The 20,897-nt window shown below is 39.4% G+C and overlaps 2 protein-coding genes across 2 annotated transcripts; one reads left to right on the top strand and one right to left on the bottom strand.

Annotated features, from left to right (window-relative positions):
• Positions 1 to 3,151: 3,151 nt before the first annotated feature.
• Positions 3,152 to 12,415, bottom strand: LOC124872724 (protein phosphatase PTC7 homolog). Its single transcript, XM_047373016.1, has 6 exons — positions 11,853 to 12,415; positions 9,703 to 9,882; positions 8,611 to 8,809; positions 7,143 to 7,266; positions 6,930 to 7,059; positions 3,152 to 6,809 (listed from the first exon to the last, which is right to left on the bottom strand). The coding sequence occupies exons 1-6, from the start codon at positions 12,052 to 12,054 to the stop codon at positions 6,751 to 6,753; spliced, it is 894 nt and encodes a 297-aa protein (XP_047228972.1). The 5' UTR covers positions 12,055 to 12,415; the 3' UTR covers positions 3,152 to 6,750.
• A 2,098-nt stretch (positions 12,416 to 14,513) lies between these two features.
• On the top strand, positions 14,514 to 19,061 carry prnpb (prion protein b). Its single transcript, XM_047373491.1, has 2 exons — positions 14,514 to 14,774; positions 15,228 to 19,061. The coding sequence occupies exon 2, from the start codon at positions 15,231 to 15,233 to the stop codon at positions 16,599 to 16,601; it is 1,371 nt and encodes a 456-aa protein (XP_047229447.1). The 5' UTR covers positions 14,514 to 14,774; positions 15,228 to 15,230; the 3' UTR covers positions 16,602 to 19,061.
• Positions 19,062 to 20,897: the final 1,836 nt, after the last annotated feature.

Below are 20,897 nucleotides of genomic sequence, written 5' to 3'. Positions count from 1 at the left end.
AATCTACGAGTTAACTCTAAACACCTGCAAAAGATTCCTGAGGCCTTTAAAACTCCCAGCCTGGTTCATCACTCAAAACCCCAATCATGGGTAAGACTGCCGACCTGACTGCTGTCCAGAAGGCCACTATTGACACCCTCAAGCAAGAGGGTAAGACACAGAAAGACATTTCTGAACAAATAGGCTGTTCCCAGAGTGCTGTATCAAGGCACCTCAGTGGGAAGTCTGTGGGAAGGAAAAAGTGTGGCAGAAAACGCTGCACAACGAGAAGAGGTGACCGGACCCTGAGGAAGATTGTGGAGAAGGGCCGATTCCAGACCTTGGGGGACCTGCGGAAGCAGTGGACTAAGTCTGGAGTAGAAACATCCAGAGCCACCGTGCACAGGCGTGTGCAGGAAATGGGCTACAGGTGCCGCATTCCCCAGGTCAAGCCACTTTTGAACCAGAAACAGCGGCAGAAGCGCCTGACCTGGGCTACAGAGAAGCAGCACTGGACTGTTGCTCAGTGGTCCAAAGTACTTTTTTCGGATGAAAGCAAATTCTGCATGTCATTCGGAAATCAAGGTGCCAGAGTCTGGAGGAAGACTGGGGAGAAGGAAATGCCAAAATGCTAGAAGTCCAGTGTCAAGTACCCACAGTCAGTGATGGTCTGGGGTGCCGTGTCAGCTGCTGGTGTTGGTCCACTGTGTTTTATCAAGGGCAGGGTCAATGCAACTAGCTATCAGGAGATTTTGGAGCACTTCATGCTTCCATCTGCTGAAAAGCTTTATGGAGATGAAGATTTCATTTTTCAGCATGACCTGGCACCTGCTCACAGTGCCAAAACCACTGGTAAATGGTTTACTGACTATGGTATCTCTGTGCTCAATTGGCCTGCCAACTCTCCTGACCTGAACCCCATAGAGAATCTGTGGGATATTGTGAAGAGAACGTTGAGAGACTCAAGACCCAACACTCTGGATGAGCTAAAGGCCGCTATCGAAGCATCCTGGGCCTCCATAAGACCTCAACAGTGCCACAGGCTGATTGCCTCCATGCCACGCCGCATTGAAGCAGTCATTTCTGCAAAAGGATTCCCGACCAAGTATTGAGTGCATAACTGTACATGATTATTTGAAGGTTGACGTTTTTTGTATTAAAAACACTTTTCTTTTTTTGGTCGGATGAAATATGCTAATTTTGTGAGATAGGAATATTTCAGTTAATGAATCTAAAATATATGAATGTTAAATTTTCATCATTACATTATGGAAAATAATGAACTTTATCACAATATGCTAATTTTTTGAGAAGAACTTGTAACTTTAAGGTTACCTTTTCTACTTTCTGGAAAACAACCTATACGTTCTGGAAAAGTACCATTTAAGATTCATAACAAGTGAACTTTAAAATCAAGAAATAGCTTAATTGTTAACTGAATGTAACCCACAAATCCTTGGAAGGTAACCTGTAAGTCTCAAGTCAGTATCTTGTAAATTACATTAACTTCCTAGAAAGTAACATGAAAACATGGAAAGCTCACGGGGTTAGCAGTAAAATACCCTAATCCTAAAAGTACTTACAAGTAATGCCTTGGCAAATACTAAAATATTACATATACAAAATACAAACTATGAATATGAATGTTACTATAATTAAAAAACTGTACAAATTTGATAATAAACTTGTGTGCATATTTACAACTGTGTGGAATACATGCATCTTTACATCTTTCAGATACAGTTGAAACCAAATATTTACAGACAGGATGAAAAGATGCACGTCCTCTTTTCCCCTCAACATCTAACATTAAACCAGACTAAACTTTTTCTGATTTAGGTCAGTTAGGATGAACAACATTTCTTTCTATTTGCTAAATGCCAAAATAATGAAAGTAATAAATTTAGATGATCACTTGCTTCAAATTTTTGAAGTTCACATCCACTAAGAGCGTTATTCCTTAAAACAGTTTGGCTAAACCCAAATAATGATGTCAAGTCTTTATAAGCTTCTGAGGATTTGAGTTTGGATTGGAGGGATGTATTATAATGTAACACTTAAAACACACTGCTTCCTTGTGTGTCAGAATGGAAAAAGAAATCCACGAAGATATCAGGAGCAGGAGTCTGGTTCACCCTTGGGAACAGCTTCCAGATGCCATAATGTGCCTCGTTCATCTGTTCAAACAATTACATGAAAGCATAAACACCTTAGGAATGTTCATCCATTATATTGTTCAGGAAGGAAATGGGATCTGTATGGCAGCGATTATTTTTTTAGGTGTGAATTGTGCAAATCAATTTTGGAATAAAAATAAAAGACCTTGAGAAGATGCTGCCGGAAGATGAGTCCTGTATCAACAATGGCTGTTCTGCTCAGCCAGGAAGAAGACATTAATTCAAAAGCAACATAAAAAATAAGTTTATAGTTTGCAAATGCACTCAGGAATTAAAACCTATATTTTTGGAAAGACAAAAAAATCTTTAGTAGCATCATGATGTGTTTTTTTTTTTTTTTGCTGCAGAAGGGATGGTTGCACTTTACAAAATACGATGGCATCGTTAGGAAAGAACGTTATGTGGAAATGCTTAGGCAATATCTCAAGACAAAGATTGATCACAACTGGTTCTTCCAAACAAAGAGTGATTATCAGCATGCTGCCACAGTAGTTACAATGTGGCTTCAAAACAAGTCATTGTTTTAAAGTGACCATCAGAAAGCCCTCTGTAGCATAGCACATTTGTGGACAGAGCTACAAAGGTGTGTTGGCAACCTAAAACCCTGACTCAGTTACAGCAGTTCTGTCAGAAGAAACTGGCAAATGTTTTTGCAGATTACTGTGATCAGCTTGTGGAAGGATACCCAAACATTTGATTCAAGTCCCGAAATTGAAATAGTAATTCTACCCAATATTAAGGGAATGTAAATAAACTATAAACCTGCTCATTATTCTGGCATACAACTAACTACATACAACTCATTGTAAGTGAGAGAAAATGGCTGAGTCTACATAGCGTATGCAAATAATTGATTTAAACTGCCTGCTGTAGTTTGTTCTGGTTAAAAAAAGCCAAAAGATTTTACATTTAGCTAATATTCATGTTTTACTCACACCAGGGGTCCTGAATTTGTTCAGTATCTAAAATAAAGCTAAAAAAGCAATCCAACACAATTTTAGTATAAATACTAGATTCTTTATTTAAATATTGTATATATTTTAAAACATACCAGTATTTACATAAATTAGACCTGCATTATAACACTGTCGACCTCTAGGCGTATCGTTCACACTCTGGCTAGAAAGAAGACAATCATACCATCAGACTGCAGAAGCACCTTTGAGAACGGCTTAACATGAGATAAAGACAAGAGGCAGAAGGTGGGGACACTTCATTTACAACAAACACTGGGAAAGAGCAGACACAAGACAAGCTCGCAATGACAGGAAAGGCCTCTTGATTTACAGGTCTCGCTTTTAAGGCTGAAACTGTGCTCACCCTTCATTATGAGAAACGAGTAAAATGGTCCTGGCAGCATAGGAAAAACAGAAAGAACCAGGCAGGCAGCAGGAAAGTAATATTCAAATAACCGCTTCTGTTTTGTCATGAGAAAAGAGGACTGAGTAGACCCAAACAATGAAATCTGATCATGCATAACACAAACTTTTGATTGTTCTACTGCTCCCTCAAACATTAACATGTGAACTGATTAATCTCTAATGCCTAACACACAAAGCATCAGCTGTAACTGTACCAACAGTGTACTAATATTATGAGCCCTGTCTCCTTACAGTGTGTCCTACCGGGCTATATGGCTTTCCTTTTTTGGTTGCTTGTGTCACCCTTACAACTATCCAGCAACATTAAACACTCAAACCTAAGCCTACATTGGATATGAGACAACTTTCACTTGCTTCCACTCCTTTAAGCACACTAAACCTTCCTACCAATGCTGCAGATCGCTGCATACTTCTGAGCACAAGTAACTTACAGTATTGCTGTATGAACAAAGCAATGACGACATACGCAAAGAGAGAGGTTCTTTGGTGCACATGCTTTAAAACTGACCACTAAAGATTTTCTTCAAGGCGTTTGGATGAGGCTTCAGACAAAAGGAGAAATTATAATGAACCATAATCTGTGTTTTTTGATAAGTCCAGTGTATGCATTTTTCCCATGCATGTGCATTAATTTGATGGCTGCAGAAGGAGTTGGTGTTATGAGTAAAATGCCCTACAGGTTTTCAAAGTGTCTTTTGAGAGAAATTCTTAATGGTTGGACTTATAACATGTGCAAATCATTTTCAACACAGCATATGGGGAAGCTGGTGTCATTTTACCAGAAATACCCACAGAGAAGCCATTGGTGAGTTTGTTGCAAGATCAATTTCCTAGCTTTAAATTACTTAATGTTATTCCACGAAAACAAAATATAGACGGTTTTGAAAGTTTTGGGAGGTGCAGCTTCTCATCAAACCTACAGCAGTGACTTAACAGAACGATAAAGCCAATGGTGCTGTGTTTGAAATGAGAAAAGGTCTTATTTATAACACAAATTATATTAAAAAAAAGACAACTAGGTACATAAAAATCAAAAAAGTAAAAATGAAATGTCAAAACATACATATGTATGTTTTTAAAACACATTTCAGACAAAATAATGTTAAAAAAATATTTATTCCTTTTAATTTACTCCTGACTCGTCATCGCATCTACAAGCATTCCCAGCTGCTAGCTTTAGCATTATGAGACAACAAATATCACCATTCAGGACTTCTCACACATACAACACTCACATTTTAACATCACTTCAACCATTCAGTGGACAAAAAGATATATGGCAAGCTGTTTCTGTATACATACAAATATCCTTGATGTCAGCCATCATTTTCCAGTTTAGTTAGCTAGTTTGCGACTACACTGAAGTCAGCTGAAGTAGACCAAAAAGTCCCAACTAGTAGGCTTTTTATGAGGACTACACCAAACGACCCGTCATAATAGTGGACCTGTTGGTGTTAACATGTAAACAAGTTGACACAAACTCTGCTGCCTACTTCTTCACAAGTGACCCTTCTATGTGCTCACTAGTCTGTTTAAACAGGTCACAATGCGAATAACTTGCAGAAATAAAGGTTATGAATGAACGAGTCAACTAATGGGCCCTAGTATTACCCAGTTTAAGTTGCACTGGCAAACTAGTGCAAATTTATCTACATGTTGACTTGGTAAAGTTGTAGTTTAGGATTGTGCACAATTCATGGTAATTTGCAGATTAGAGGTCAGAGCATGTGCCAACTAGTGAAGATGTCAGGATTTTTTTATGCCAACTAGTAAACTAGCATATCTAGTCATCTATTAATGAGGCAAAAACCTTTTAGCTGGAACTTCTGTACTACTAGATCAGTATTTTGGCTGACTAATAAGACTTTGTGTCTGATTAGTTGTACAACTGTCAACTAGTTAAAACTTTAGGCATTTTTTTTATCAGCTAGTTAACTACTATGGCACTATGGACTTTTGCACTACTAGTGCAGCACTGTGGCCGACTAGTAGAATTCATGTCAACTAGTTAACATGTAAGGGTTTTTGATGACTAGTTAATTAGTTAGGCAGATACAGGTTTGGTCTAGTAATTGATGAGTGCAGCAAAAAGCCCACCAGTTGGGACTTTTGGGTTAGTAGTCCAGCACTTTGGCTGATTTTTCAAATTTCTTTTCCTACTAGTCAAACAAAAGAGCCACTAGTTGGCAAAAAGAGTTACTAGTACGAGTGTTTTTCTGAACTAATGCAGTAAAATATTAACCTGGAGTGAGCAAATGTAGAAGCGAAGTGTAGCTGTGAACAGGTTGGCGGAAAGTATGACCAATCTCAAAGATTTTGAACAAAATACACAAACCACTTGCCATACTGATAATCCCTGCACATATTTTGTTCATTTCACCAAGTGTGGAGGTTATTAAAGATTATCATCTAGGCAAAGAAATGTGTTCATGAATGCGTTTATCTCCCACATGAATAACTCTTTGCTTCATCTGTTAAATGACATCAAAAACACAATCCTAAAAAACAAAACAAAATTATATTTACAACCTTACAGAATGTGTGCATCAACAGCTCCCTCAGCTAAGTGACAACACTTGATTAACCTTCCTACATTTTAACTAGTGTCACACTTTTGCTTTACAGGTTTTTTGACATTCCCAACCCCGAAGCATGAAAACCCAAACTTCCACATCCTGCTCCTTGATAACACCTACGATTCCCCACATAAGCATCTTCAGGCTAATATATGCTTGCTTTAAACCACTCGGGAGCAAATAATGTAATAAAAGATAGGTAGCGAGGTTCAATAACCCGCTCTATCGCTACTCTCACAATATATCCAAATACATGGCTTACTCCTTAATAATGTCACATTTTTGAAGCGTAAGGGCTACTCTCAAGTAGAAAACCCCTCTGTCTGTTCGCTTCCACCCCCTACAGCTTGTCAGATGACACGGTGTGAGACACGGGGAGTGATCTCAGCTCCTGCTGCATCATGATCAACATGAACACACCCTAGCTGCCTACCGCCCATATGCTGCTCAAGCACCAAATTAAAACAGCGGAAGGAACAAAAAGAAGCGATCGTGGAATTCAGCCACGCCTTTAGGAGTGCGAGTCATGTAGGTGGGCCTCCCCCTTTCAGCCTGCAGTGCATGTTGGGTGTGGTGCAGGTGGAAGACTCAGGCAGGCAGCAAAGAAGTATCAGTCCCAGAGCAGAATGCAAACCTTTAGTCTGCATACTCAGCCACTATAGACAACAGCACTGTTATATCATCTGGTTTTCCTCCTACAAAGACAAAAAAAAAAAACAAAAAAAAAACAAAAAGGTAAACTTTTCTGTTTAGAGTCCATTAAAATACTCTTAAGTTTGATTCATTAACATGCGAGTTACATTTAGTATTCTCACCTCTTACATTCAGACCATTGTCACAGGCAAACTGTGCAAAAGGGGACATATAATTTGGATCGTAGGCAAGGTTGTGAGCTTGCTTTGCGATACTTTGTGCAGTCTGCAGTACGCTGTCGTAGTTTGAAGTCTGACGACAAAAAAAGTAGGGTCATTAAAATGTGCATGGGATTTATCATGAATAAAAAATAAGATGCTTTCCAGAAGTGATACCTTCAGTTTTTTGAGCTCCTGAAGAATCATGTAGTCTGGCATGTTGTCAAAAAGGCCGTCTGTTGCCGTCAAGATGATGTCACCGAGTTGTACGTCGAAGGACGAGCTGTCAGCCGCTTCAGGGCTGGAACCAAACAAAAAAAAAAGGGAAAAATGCGTGAAAAGAGAAACCTGATAATAGAGCACTTCGAGTTATTCTCGTCACTTTCCACAATGGAATTAAACAGGGAAGAAGCCACTCTGGGAAGTCGTAAAAAAGCCTGTAGTTTAATCAGCCTGCCCCGAGTGTCTTTGCAAGATATAGGGGGCTCCTGCTTCATGACGCCAGCAGCTTATGTCAAGTTTTATTTCCCAGTAACCCAGTGTGCCTTGAGTTACAGCAAAAAACAGGCTTGGCTGTCAAAGGGAAAATACCCCCCCTGGCTGTACAAGACCGATTTTCATAAGTATATAAATACATACACTCAACGGACACTTTATTAGGTACAACTTGCTAGTACCGGGTTGGGCCCCCTTTTACCTTCAGAACTGCCTTAATCCTTAATCCATAAAGGGATGGACATGGTCAGCAACAATAAACAGGTAGGCTGTGGCGTTGACACGATGCTCAATTGTTACTAAGCGGCCCAAAGTGTGCCAAGAAAATATCCCTCACACCATTACACCACCAACCTGAACCATTGATAGAAGGCAGGATAGATCCTTGCTTTCATGTTGTTGACACCAAATTCTGACCCTACCATCTGAATGTCGCAGCAGAAATCGAGACTCATGGCAACGTTTTTACAATCTTCTTTTGTCCAATTTTGGTGAGCCTGTGGGAATTGCAGCCTCGACGTGTTGTGCGTTCAGAGATGCTCTTCTACATGCCTTGGTTGTAACGAGTGGTTATTTGAGTTACTGTTGCCTTTCTATCAGCTCGAACTAGTCTGGCCATTCTCCTCTGACCTCTGACATCAACAAGGCATTTGCGCCCACAGAACTGCTGCTCACTGGATATTTTCTCTTTTTCAGACCATTCTCTGTAAACCCTAAAGATGGTAGTGTTTGAAAATCCCAGTAGATCAGCAGTTTGTGAAATACTCAGACCAGCCCATCTGGCACCAACAACCATGCCACCATCAAAGTCACTTAAATCACCTTTCTTCCCCATTCTGATGCTCGGTTTGAACTGCAGCAGATCATCTTGACCATGTCTACATGCCTAAATGCATTGAGTTGCTGCCATGTGATTGGCTGATTAGAAATTTGCGTTAACGAGCAGTTGGACAGGTATAGCTAATAAAGTGGTTGGTGAGTGTACAATAGATAAGGATAGAGATGGAGAGCCATTATTAAAAGAAATGGATAAAAATCCTGTCTCCTTTAAGTGTTTGTGGTGGCTGGGCTGGAAAGACAAAGGTAGACTGAAAGATGTTTGTATGACGCTTTTAATATAACCACAAGCATTAAACGGCGATCTACTAACCTGTCACTGAGCACAACTCCCTCAGCTCCTGGAGGAGCAATGGAAAGCTGGAAAGGTGTGTTAAAATAGTGCTGCTGCTCATCAGAGCGATGGACCACCTCTCCTCCTCGCACCACAAGGAAGCCCGAGTCTCCAAGGTTACACGTGTGTAGCTGGTGACTCCTTCGATCCAGAACAACAATGCAGGCTGTACTGCTTCCTATAAACACAGGAAAAACTCAATCATGAGGGTTAAAGTGTGTAAATAAGGCAAGCTTTTATAAAAGGACAAAATATGAATGGTTGGGAGTCCTTTTGAAATAGATTCTTCTATTAAGTAATGTAAATGTGCTGAATATTATTATTATTTTTGGGTAGAACGGAAAGAAAAACAAGGTCACATGCTGTGCTTTCCTGTCCTAGATTCCAGATCCTACTAACCTTGAGCACAGAGGGTCGAGTACTAACCTTGTCACAGGTTCCTAAAATATAATTAGAGCCTTCGACAAATGTCACAGCAGCAGTTGGATGCCCACACCGGCCCCTGGCCAGAGATACTGCGCCTCAGAAGAAATGTGACCTTTTACCTGACTCTGCATTTAAAATCTTTACCACCACTCAGTCTTATCAGTTACAGATGGATTCCTGACCTATTCAGAGATTGGCTAGTGGAAAAATATATGAAGCTTGTAAACTTTAATGCCCTACAAGCCTCACCAAGGGTCAACATAACAAAAAAGCCTTTTAAATTACTTTAATTTAGACATAAATCAACAATAAACAAAATACTAACTGTTAAGAAATACACAAGCAAAACCTGAAATCCCGCTACAAAACATCAGCAAAATCATTAAAGAACTAATATAACACTTATAATGTGGTCAATTTTGTTGGTCTTTCTATATTCCGTGTAGTCTAGATAAAAACAAAAATGCTGATAAATTCAGTTGTGTTTAATGTTCAGTATTCTGCATCCCTCTTGACAGCACTGTTACGGTCTGACTCATACTGCAGCTATTTAAGTATAGCTTCAGCACAGCTCACTCCACAGATTACTGCACAACTATCCCTGGTGTAAAGACTGTTCTGATGATTCCGTCTGTGTGCACTCACCTAGGAGTGGCACCTTGTTCTGTAGAAGCTCATAATAGCCAGAGGTGAGAATCCCCACTGGATTAGTGGGAGTAAAACGTCCCTCCTTGACCAATCGCTCACAGGTTCTCATCAAGGTGGCAGAGAATTGAGATGGGTCAACACCGTAGTCCCGCCAACCGCCCACACCATCCGCTACACCTATAAGAGAGAAAAAAGGGTAATTAAAAAGCCCAGATACAGGCTGAGGGCTATCGTTAGGAAACAAAAAATGTGATTCTTTTGTTTTATAAAACTACAAAAAAAATATATAAGCTGGCCTGAGAAGAAATATTTTATACAGAATATTAAGCCAGAAGATATCCCTTTACAAGGATTCTCTAGTCAAAAACCTTTAAAAACAGCACTACCCATTTACAGTTCCTTGTATTCATACACCTTAAATTGTTTCACACTTTTTAAAACCATTTTACAACCACAAACCGTTTATTGGGATTTTATGTGATAGACCAACAGAGCTTGTGTAAGACTGTGAAGTTGAAAAAATGGTATATAGTTTTCAAAAATCAACATAAGACAACAAAACGAATAAGAATTTGAGAAGTGTGGCATGCATCTAGAAGTTTCACCTTTTGCCCATTTCGCTCTGCAAAATAGCTCAAGCACATACGATTATGTGGGGAGTGTACCTAAGACTTGCTTCTGATTCTCTGTTGGACTACGATCAACAACTTGACTGGTCTGATCTAACACAAAAACCATTCCATTGTAGCTACGGCAGAAAAAATACCTTTGCTGCTAAAAAGTGAACCTCCACCCCAGACGCAAGTCGTTTCAGCCTCTAAAAGGGTTTTCTTATATAGTGTTATTATATTTAGCTCCATCCGTCTACAAATCAACTCTGACCAGCTTCCCTGTCTCGGCTATCGAAATCGAATCCCACAGCGTGATGCAGCCACCACCATGTACTTGAGATAAAAACACACAAGTCAGCTCTAATTACTAATTAGGTTATTTCAGAAAGCAATTACTTGTAATGGGTTTTATTTAGGGGTGTCATAGTAAAAGCAGCAGAACAGAAATGCACATCACACACTTTTGTGCCCTACTTTGCGTTGGTCTATCACAATGAAACACCAATAAAATACATTAATGTTTGTGGTTGTAACATTGCAGAATCTGGGAAATTTAAAAAGTTAGTAGAGAAGAAAGTATTTTCAATGCATTGAAACGACAAAAAATGAACTGAAACAAAACAACGAAACTAGTAAATACCTAAAACAGTTACAGGTAAGAATGATGATTATGGTTGGGGACACATTATAATTTCATTATTACTATTTAATTGGATACAACAGATGAATTGGCATTCTTGTACTTGCTTTAATTATGAAAGCAAAACTAGTAAAACTTCGGATTCCCTTGAAATGCACTCATTGTTAGCTAGAATAAAGAACAAAAAAACATTATTGGTCTCCACTACTAGTTTCTCACATGATCTAACTTGCTATTTTACAGCACCACAGTGATCCACAACTACATGACTGCACATTGCTTTAAAGCGTTAAAAGACGTGTTTTAAAGTGTCCAATCAAACCACGTGGTCTGCGCAGTATTTGGCGTGTTTACCGTCCTGCCGGTGAGGACAAAAGCCATGGAGCAGAAGCAGCAAACTACTGCTGGCAATATGGCCGCCTCCACGCTCAACCATTCTGACCTCTGCAAGGCATTGTAGTATTAAGTCCGATACTTTTTAATAGAGCACTTTGGAGTCATATTTAAGCGTAATGCAGTTTATGTAAATATCCTGATATTATATATTCAATTTTCTGCTCTATTGGTGTGTAACCATGTTGGGAGCTAATCTAGGTGAAAGGTCATTTGGGTTTTTAAAGAACAGATGCACACACCCAGAACTGGGTTCTATTTTATTTTATTTTAATTATAAGACACGAGGTGCTAACTGAATGCTAAAATGCTACATGGTGCTAGACAGATACACGATCATTTTGTCAGACTCCTATAAAAGCTGCAGAGGGCAGATAGAGTGAGGGTTGTTTTGTTTTCATCCGAGTGGTCCGCACACGTGCGGGCTGGATCACTGAAGGTCACCCGAGCTTAGATGTGGGCTAATTCAAATTTGGCAGAGCTTTCCATCCTAGTGACCTTACCTAAAACATCGGCGGCCTTGTGGCGCGCTATGAAGCAGGCATCATCACCGTAGCACATCCCTTTCTTCAGGATCCCTTTACTAAAGTCTTTTCCATAGCCATAACTGGCGGTAATCAGGCTGTAGTCCCGACCGTCGGTCTGAGAGAGTCCGCCCAGGACAGCCCTGGCTACCAGTCTGCCATAAGACAATACAGATAACATCCCCCAGCAAGGAGAATCGTTGTCCTGATTAGAGCCCGAACACGCTGCTCCTTTCTTTCTCTCCAACCAGCCCGACCACCTTCCTGCGAGTCCTCGGATTACCGGCTGTTTGTTCTTATCCGTCCATTAGCCACCGACAGGCCCCACCGCCACGAAAATAAAGAAGCCCCGGCTGGTTCTCTGAACTTTCACCGTTTGTCCTGACTGTCCGACGTGCTATTTATGTCTCCGGTGTGACGGTTCCTCCGCTGGGTTCTCTTCTCACCGACATGTTGGCTACCGGACAGGACACTAACCTACGAGAACATACGGGTGTCTGACCGTTTACTACGGTAGCGTGCGTAAGGTTGGCTCCTCCCAATACGCATGCGCACCAGAGGAGAGGTAAAACCAAGAGATCAAGGACGAAGAAGACATTTATTTTTCTTTCAAGATTTGCAAGAAATTATATTTGGTGGAATACAATTGATATATATATATATAAAAAACTTAATTAGCTCCAAAATTATACATAAAGCTGGTAGATTTGGATTACATTTATTTTAATTAAGTCAAGAAGTTTATTTCTGATAGGAAATGAGAAAGGCATTAAAATATTAAAACGATGTACCAGAGTATCAGTGTTAAAAGGAAAGTAATTTATTATTTTTTATAATTTACGTGGCATAATTCTTTATTGGCAGTACAGCAATCAAACCCTTCCTCTGATTGCTGACCAGATTTTTCCCTTTCCATTGTTATTTTATTGCTTAACTTCAAATCTTCGAGTTTGGAATGCCTCTTTGTCATTTCCTTAATCTTCAGCTCCTTCGATTTTCTTACCGATTTAACTTGGGACTCTGGATAGGTCACTAAATGTTAAAATAACTTCCTGTTAGAAGCTTAGACATGTTAGGTATTTGTATATTCACTTTAACATAAAGGATGCACATATTTAAAATAAAGCATGCCATTCAAAAATTCAATTGAAAGGTGCATTTGTTTAACTGATTATTATAGTTTTTTTTTTTTTTTATAGATTTAGACTTATCGAGACATAAAATTTCTACGGATAGAAATGTAATACAGATAGTTATATCTTATAGAATAGAGATTAGCATACATATTTTCAACTGATGCTCCTAACTTATTTGAAATGACCCCTTATTCGTAATATCTTTATCAATTCATTTTATGTTTTGTCATGTATTTTTCATTTTTTTTTTATCCTGTGGATACTGTGCTCAAAGTGTCCAAAAAGTAAATTTTCCTTTGTTGAATCCAACATTTTATTTATGTTCAATTTTAAGAAACCAAAAAAGAAAACTGTTTATTTCTACATACATTGTCGACCCCTAGTTGTCTATGGCCAGAGGTTTACTGCTGATTATCATATTCCAGCTAGATGCCCCAGTTTAAACTAATTTTGTTTAGTCTTGAGTAACCTTGTTGCAAGCTGTTTATAACCTCTTCTCATTCGGATTCTCACTAGCATAATTTTGGATTCTGTGGAGGTGTCATGGTGTGGGATTAAAAAGCACCTAAATAATGGTAGCCTACGCACTTGAGGCAGCAGGTTGGCACGTTGGGCAGAACAAAACACCAAAGGATGCAGAACAAAAGCTCTAAACCACTGAATAACCACAAGGCCAGATGATTCAATTGATATCAAAAGTGCACACACTCCTAAATGGCAGCTTTCTGTGATGTGAAAAAAAATGAGACCGTGTTAAATAGTTTCAAAACGTTTTCCACATATTAAAATAACAAGCATTCTGTAGAATTTATCAGGGAAAACAAACAAATCAGTTTGAAAGAAAATGTAAAATATAACAATAATAATAAAAATCTGCTCTAACCTGGTTGCATAAGTGTACACACCCACAAACTAATAGTTTAATGATGCCCTTTTTGGTTTAATTTCAACACTGAGATAGCTATGATAGGAGTCTATCAGCAAACCACATCTTGACTGGTCAATATTTGTTCACTCTACCATGTAAGAGTTCCCCACAATCTGAGGAATGTGGGGACATTTCTTGTCCAAAGTCTTCTTTAGATTTTTTTGTCAGTTATGAAGAGATATCAAAATTAATCAAAATACCTTGGGTAACAAGCAAAAAATATAAAATTTGGACTGCTGATAAATAAAAGATTTTTCATGGATAATGTGAAGAGTAAATTATATTTGACATGCCATTTTGTGTTGTTATTTGTGAATTCTAGGGAAATATAAAATGAACCTAAATCATAGAAAGTTAGGAAAGTTAATTGGTCCAAATAGAGAAATAAACAGTTAAATTACATCACTGGTGTTTTTTTATGCTGGCAATAGAGTAAATTATGGGAGAATGGGGCAGTAACCGGAAATACTTTCGCAGGTGCGCTTGTTCTGAGCAACGGAACATAATGGTTGTCAGGACGATCAAGTTCTAATACAAGTTTCTTCAATGGGAGCGCCTCCAGACTGTCCTCTACAACGTCTCACGTCAGTGTTTCATATTTTCTTGTGATTTAGCTACGTAGAAATGAATATGTGTATTTTTGGTGGCTTTAATTCTTGAAAGTTACAACAACGCGTTCCTGCGTCCTCCCTATTTGTCCAAATGATGCTCACTGTCGCAGAAAACAAGCGCACCCAGAGCTCTCAAACCCACCCTGAGATCAGACGCAGCGGCGACAGGCGGACAACAAACACAGTGTGACCGAATTACAGACGAAGCGCAGGCCATCAAATAACTGTAAGTAAGAGCCATTAAATACAAAATATTTTACCCTAATGATGTTATCTTTGTTTTCATGATTTGTCCTGAGGAAATAAAGCGGCACTCGCGTCTGGTTATGATAAGGATCGAGTAATAAATGATTCGGTGACGTTTACTCAGTGACGACAGGTCTGTGGCGGTTATGGATGGTTTATTTAAGTAACATCAATTATTCGGTTTTAAATCAACAAAATAATAAGATCAACGAGGTTGATCTGCTTTGAGATGATTAAAGCCTAGATATCACATCAAGGCCGTATCCCACCAGGCCTAGCTACAGTTAAAATAGTACATAATTATCCATCATGGCCTAAATGTAAAAAATAAGATTAGCCTATTTAGCCATTTGCCTTGTAGAAAACATTACAAAAAATAGGGCAAACAATGTTTTCTAATTTCTAACAGTTTTGTTATACTTCTCTCCTTTAGGCTATGATGGGGCAGTTGTTAGAAGTTGGACTTCTGTCCTTAATTGTTATGTCGCTCCTAAACCCTGAATCAACTTGGGCTAAAAAGAGCAGTATCAGTGGAAAGAAACCCTCATCGTCCAGCCGAGGGAGTGGGACTCAATCAAAGCCATCAAACTCTCAGCCCGGAAACTATCCTCGACAGCCGCAGAGTCCCAATCGTGACACTAATCCATATCCTGCTGGAGGGAGTTACCCATACCCTGGAAATAAGAATACCAATCCAGGTGGTTCTCCGAGGCAAAATCCACCAAGTTATCCAGGAGCAGGGGGCAACCAAAATCAGTATCCTGGAGGTAATCCCGCTGGTGGATACCCTGCAGGAGGATATCCTAATCAACCAGGAAGAGGGAATTATCCAAATCAAAATCCACCAGCAGGGGGATACCCCAACCAATATCCAGGCAGAGGAGGGAATCCCAATCAGTACCCTGCTGGAGGTAATTATCCTAATCAGTATCCAGGAGCTGGGGGATATCCAGCAGCTGGTGGCTATCCTAACCAATACCCAGCAAGAGCAGGTGGTTACCCCTATCAGTACCCTGGAGCAGGTGGTTACCCAGTCAGAACGGGAAATACAGGACAAGGTTGGGGTGCTGGAGTGCCAGGTGCAAATCCAGGTGGTTACCCAGGTGGTTATGGTGGTGGAACGATTGGCGGTTACCCTAACTGGAACCCAAATAATAAAGTTCTCAGCCCAAGGTTTGGTGGAGGAGGTTATGGATATGGTGGCAATGGCATGGGAGGATCTCCTTTTTCTCGTTCTGTGCAGGGGATGGGACTTAAGCCCCAGTCGACAGGTTTTGCCAAAAAAGCCATGGTGGCAGCAGGTGTTGGTGCCATAGCTGGCATGGCTGTTGGTTATGGGCTAGGGCGTTTCCCTCGACCACATTTTAACTTCCGCAACCCTGAAGAAGAATACTATTACAACAACTACATGTACAAACATTATGGCACTAAGTCAACAGATGAAAAAGACTATGGTCGTGATTACGTCTACAAGCCTCCTCCACGGGCTGAGACCTACGAAAACTTCATGAATCACTGCATGAATGGCACTGACCGCCTCAAAGACCAAGGCTCATCCAAAAGTGGAGCAAATGATGAGGATGACGACACTGTCCGCATTGAGGAAATTGGGTACCCAGCTCTGATCAACCAAGTGAAGTCCCGACGCTGCGTGGAGAAGTACATGGAGTACTCTGCAAAGTTCATGACGGAACGAAAGGCTGAACCGCAGTTTCAGCCAAATTGTTGCAGTCCTATGAGCTATTGGCTGATGCAGCTTTTCACTTCCAGCCTCATGCTTCTCTCCAGCATGCTGCTGCTGCAGTGAGGCAGAAGAGAATTATTCCTTTTAGCCACATCCCAAATAGACTTCCCCTTCTTCCATTATAGCTGTAACGGTAACAGCCTGTGTTTCTAGTCTTTTAAGTTGCATCCATAGCTGTACATTCTTACATGCTATTTAATCAACTAATCAATAGTTCTGCAAAAAAAATATAATCTAGACTAATTTCCTGTTGCACAAAATGCACTGATTTTCAGATTATATTTCTTAATTTATTGCACTTTTCATCTGCTGATTTTTTTATTAATCCTTAATGCGTAGTAAAAAGGAAAGCCACAGACTGAATTGAGGGAATGAATTATTAACAGTGAAGGCAGATGTTCTGTATGGTTTGTCAAGATCTATTTGGGCAAATTGATTTCTGACAACTTGGGATGATGTCTAAATTGTGTAATTAGCATGCTATTATGTGATCCTCAAAAGGGAATCATCCTCTTAGACTCAATATGTTCACATTTCAGCTGTTGACACGTCCCTCATTGTTTCCCGTGCAAGACTTGGCTCTTACATAAACGTGTGTATGGAAAAAAAAAGAAGGTCACAGCTGTGGGAACAGGGTCCAAATACAGCCAATCTTTGGGCTGGAAACACTTGCCTCTTGACCCTACTATTTCTTTTCTCTAAAACCAAATAAGCATTCAAAGGAGTGTTGTTTTAAGCCATTTCTATATAGGCAGAATAAATTGGCATTTTAGCTGAGAAGATTGTTATAAACAAATAGCTCCTTTTCATGCATTGAAGATGACAATGCAGCTGTCTAATTAGTAGACATGCATTCACCTTTGGTACCTATTTTGTTTTTGTTCTGGGAAAAGGAGCCATCTAAAAGACAGGAACGTCAATTCTTACTTGACTTTCGTCAAATGAAATGGGCGAGTTGACTTGAAACCCACTTCAGTAGGTACCTGGATTGGAAGGATGGATCGTATTACCACAAAGTGTCTACGTTTTATCCTGTTTTAACTTTCAAATTCTGTCTGTCTTGAACCATACTGGATGTGGAAATGTTGGCAGCCTTTTGGCAATTTCCAAATTAAGGTATGAGTTTACATTCTCAAGAGAATAATCCCTGAAACGGCGGTCTGTTGTCTTTTTGTCTTTGTTTTAAAATAGTAAAATCCTGATTTAACGCGTGAAGTTGATTCTGTTACTTATATAAATAATTAGCGGCTGCTAATTATTTGAATGCTGTTGATTTAATTTGAATCATCTTAATTGGTATCGGTTGGTCAACGCTTTACTAAAATTCAAAATCAGCCACAAATTTCTGATCAGTTCATCTTTTGTTATTAGCTACAAAATCCGAATATATGGACCAGCAAAGAATTATGAGTTTTTTTCCAAGATAAAGGTAATGTGGCTATAATATGAAAATCATTTGTCAACTCTCAATACAAGTTTAAAGTTGACCACCATATTTGGTTAAATGTCCTGTACTTATTTAAACTTCACTCCCAGCATATTAGACTATAGAGGAAATTACAAAAATCAAAAAAAGTCAGAAGGCTTTGTGCAAAAAGTCAGCTTCTTTTTAAGATTTATCTGTATCAAACATCTTGTATGGTTTCCTATAACTTCCTGTTCACCATCTTCAAGCTCTTGATAAAAGAGGAGACATCAGTGTGTGATGTTGCAATGCTTCCTGCAGCTTTTGTGAACACTTTGTCCGTTGTTTGCTAATGATGTTGGATACAGTTAATCCGCACATTGAGAAATTTTCTAACTTTACAATAATTGCTACATGTAGTCCCTGAATATTGTGTATCTTCACAGTAGAAGTGGAGGCGATGATGCTGAGAAAGTCATACAATATACCAAGCATGATTCGTTAGTTTTCCAGCAATCAGTGTGCCTGTGCACAAACTAACTGTAGTTTAATTCTCATGTATTCCTGCATACCTAATTGTAGTGCAATTAAGTATCTTTGGCTGCATGGTCATGATTTCTGAATGCATCTGTATTTTTCAGCACCGTGACATAGTCATTGGTCAGGCCTTGTTAGCTAGTCATTGGAAGATATCTCGGTAAGCTTTTCTGTTCTCAAGATGAGTTGAAAAAGGCTGTTAAATGATTTTTAACTTTCTAAAAACCATTTGTTCTCAGTTTCCAAGTCATTGTATGTATCCCTGTATGTACATATTAAATGCCCGTTTGTTTTGTTTCTATCCATCGTGTCTTTTCACATTTATTTCATAAATTCTCAGCATAAAATTAAAATAATAAATAATAAAACATCTTGGATTTTAACTGTTTATTGGTTTGCAGAGCATGTAGACGTCTGTAGAATATCTGTAAAGTGCACTTATTTCCCTTCAGAACTGGAAATTCTTTAATTAGGTTATTAAATGTAAATATTTGGCTTTTTTTCTTTCATTGATCAATTGTGATCGCTATTATGGTTTGATGTGAATGTTTATATGTAAAATAAATTAAATTCGAAAATAATTTCTCTGTCTTACGCTGAAAACAAAGTTGACTCAGTATCTTTTATTTTCTCATTACTTCAGCTAATTTAATACTAAAACACTAACATATGAGCACTGAAAGTCATCCCTGTTGATAGGAGACATAGTTACAAGTGTCCATTTAACTAAAATGTGATTTATTTCTAAATCTATTGATCTATAGCACTGACTGGCTTATTTTTGTTAGTTTTGTTGTTTACAGACTAGTCATTATAGAATCAATATTTACTGTAGGACAATTCATAATTCAGTCCAGATTTGAAAAATCAAAGTAACATTTTTAAACCAAAGCAAATCCATGTCTGTTTAAGAACATTGTGAAATAGCCCTTTACCATTCTGGTGAACCAGAAGCTAACTTCAGCTTTGTGTTGTTTCATTATTTGAAGAACACAAAAAAATAACTTTAAATACAAAATGTTAATGTTCAGAGTGCTGTGAAAACCACAGGACACAGGACGTCTGGAAACCTTTTAAGAGATTATACAGTGTCTAAGGCCAACCTTATATTAATGGGACTGCAGAAGATTGTCCCTCTCACAGGATCTGTTGACTGAAGAATTAGTCCTTATCAGCTGTAGTTAATAAGCTTAGCAGGGAGGATTTATTTGAAGATTTTGAAGTATGAAACATTAAATGATAGCTTCGATGTACCTGCTGTCATTGTCCAGAAAACCATTTATTTTATGAAGTTGTTTTAAAAGTAACCACTGAAATACTAGGGGACTGGTGCCTGTTGAGCATTACCAAGAAGATGAAATGATCATAAAAACCTGACTGCAATAGCAACCCTGAAATATTTAATTTATGCAACCATTTTCTCATTAGATAAAAGAAAATATTGAGACTGTACAAAGCAAGAAACGTCAGCAAGGATTGTTGATTTTGAACTTTAATTGCTTTTTCCCTTCAGCTCACAGCTCACAATAAGTAGTGATGAAATTAAACATCTCTGATCCAGGCTGTTGTAAGAAAAGGCACCCCATGTCCCAGTGTGAGGAGGAAGTTGCTCCCTGTAGCAGGAGCAGATCCTCTAACAAGGGCTCTCCAGAGAGACTGGTTGTTGTATCTTTGGGTTTCCTGGTAAGCAGGCTGTTGATGTTGTTCTGTCTTGTGGCTGTGATGGTTCCCAGTCCCGTGCTTTGGCTTGCCGATGAACCCCAGCCTGTACCCCGATCCTCCTAGCATGCCGGCTGCTGCTGCTCCTGCCCCCTTTAGGCCCTTCTTGGAGAGGCCTCGGCTCTGGGAGGAAGATGCTTGATCGCCATCACTTTTACCACGACCTTTGACGCTGCCTCCTCGCTTGCTGAGCGAACCTGGGCACAAAGCCGTGATGAGCAGCATCAAAACCCAGAATGAGAGAAGCCTCTGCTGAGCTGCCATTGCTGGAAAGGTGCAAATTTCACATAAAACTGTTACAGCATGAACAATAAAGAAGGAGGTATTTTTAAAATGTAAAACTTTTTTAGTTATGGGGGTGCACTGTTGGTAGCACTGTTGCCTTGCAGCAAGAAGGTCCTGGGTTCGATTCCCGGCCGAGGGTCTTTCTGGAGTTTGCATGTTCTCCCCGTGCACGCGTGGGTTCTCACCGGATACTCCGGCTTCCTCCCACAGTCTGTTAGGTTAATTGGCCACTCTAAATTTCCCTTAGGTGTGTGCATGGTTGTTTGGGTGTTGCCCTGTGGTGGACTGGTGACTTGTCCAGGGTGTACCCCGCCTCTCGCCCGTAGACTGCTGGAGATGGGCACCAGCTTCCCTGCGACCCACTATGGTCAGAAAATGACTGACTGACCTTTTTAGTTAAAATGATATTGAAC

The sequence above is a fragment of the Girardinichthys multiradiatus genome, chromosome 8, assembly GCF_021462225.1.
Source record: "Girardinichthys multiradiatus isolate DD_20200921_A chromosome 8, DD_fGirMul_XY1, whole genome shotgun sequence".
NCBI classification, from domain to species: domain Eukaryota; kingdom Metazoa; phylum Chordata; class Actinopteri; order Cyprinodontiformes; family Goodeidae; genus Girardinichthys; species Girardinichthys multiradiatus.
Note: the sequence above shows the minus strand (reverse complement) of the source record. Positions and strands in the feature narration are given on the sequence as shown.

Excerpts from the sequence above, each read along its gene's own strand:
- prnpb (XM_047373491.1), top strand. The coding sequence starts at position 15,231 with ATGATGGGGCAGTTGTTAGAAGTTGGACTTCTGTCCTTAATTGTTATG.
- LOC124872724 (XM_047373016.1), bottom strand. The coding sequence starts at position 12,054 with ATGTTATCTGTATTGTCTTATGGCAGACTGGTAGCCAGGGCTGTCCTG. Across the intron at positions 9,883-11,852 it reads CAAGGCCGCCGATGTTTTAG|GTGTAGCGGATGGTGTGGGC; the intron begins GTAAGGTCACTA and ends TCTCTCTTATAG. Across the intron at positions 7,060-7,142 it reads AGGAGCTCAAAAAACTGAAG|ACTTCAAACTACGACAGCGT; the intron begins GTATCACTTCTG and ends TTTTGTCGTCAG.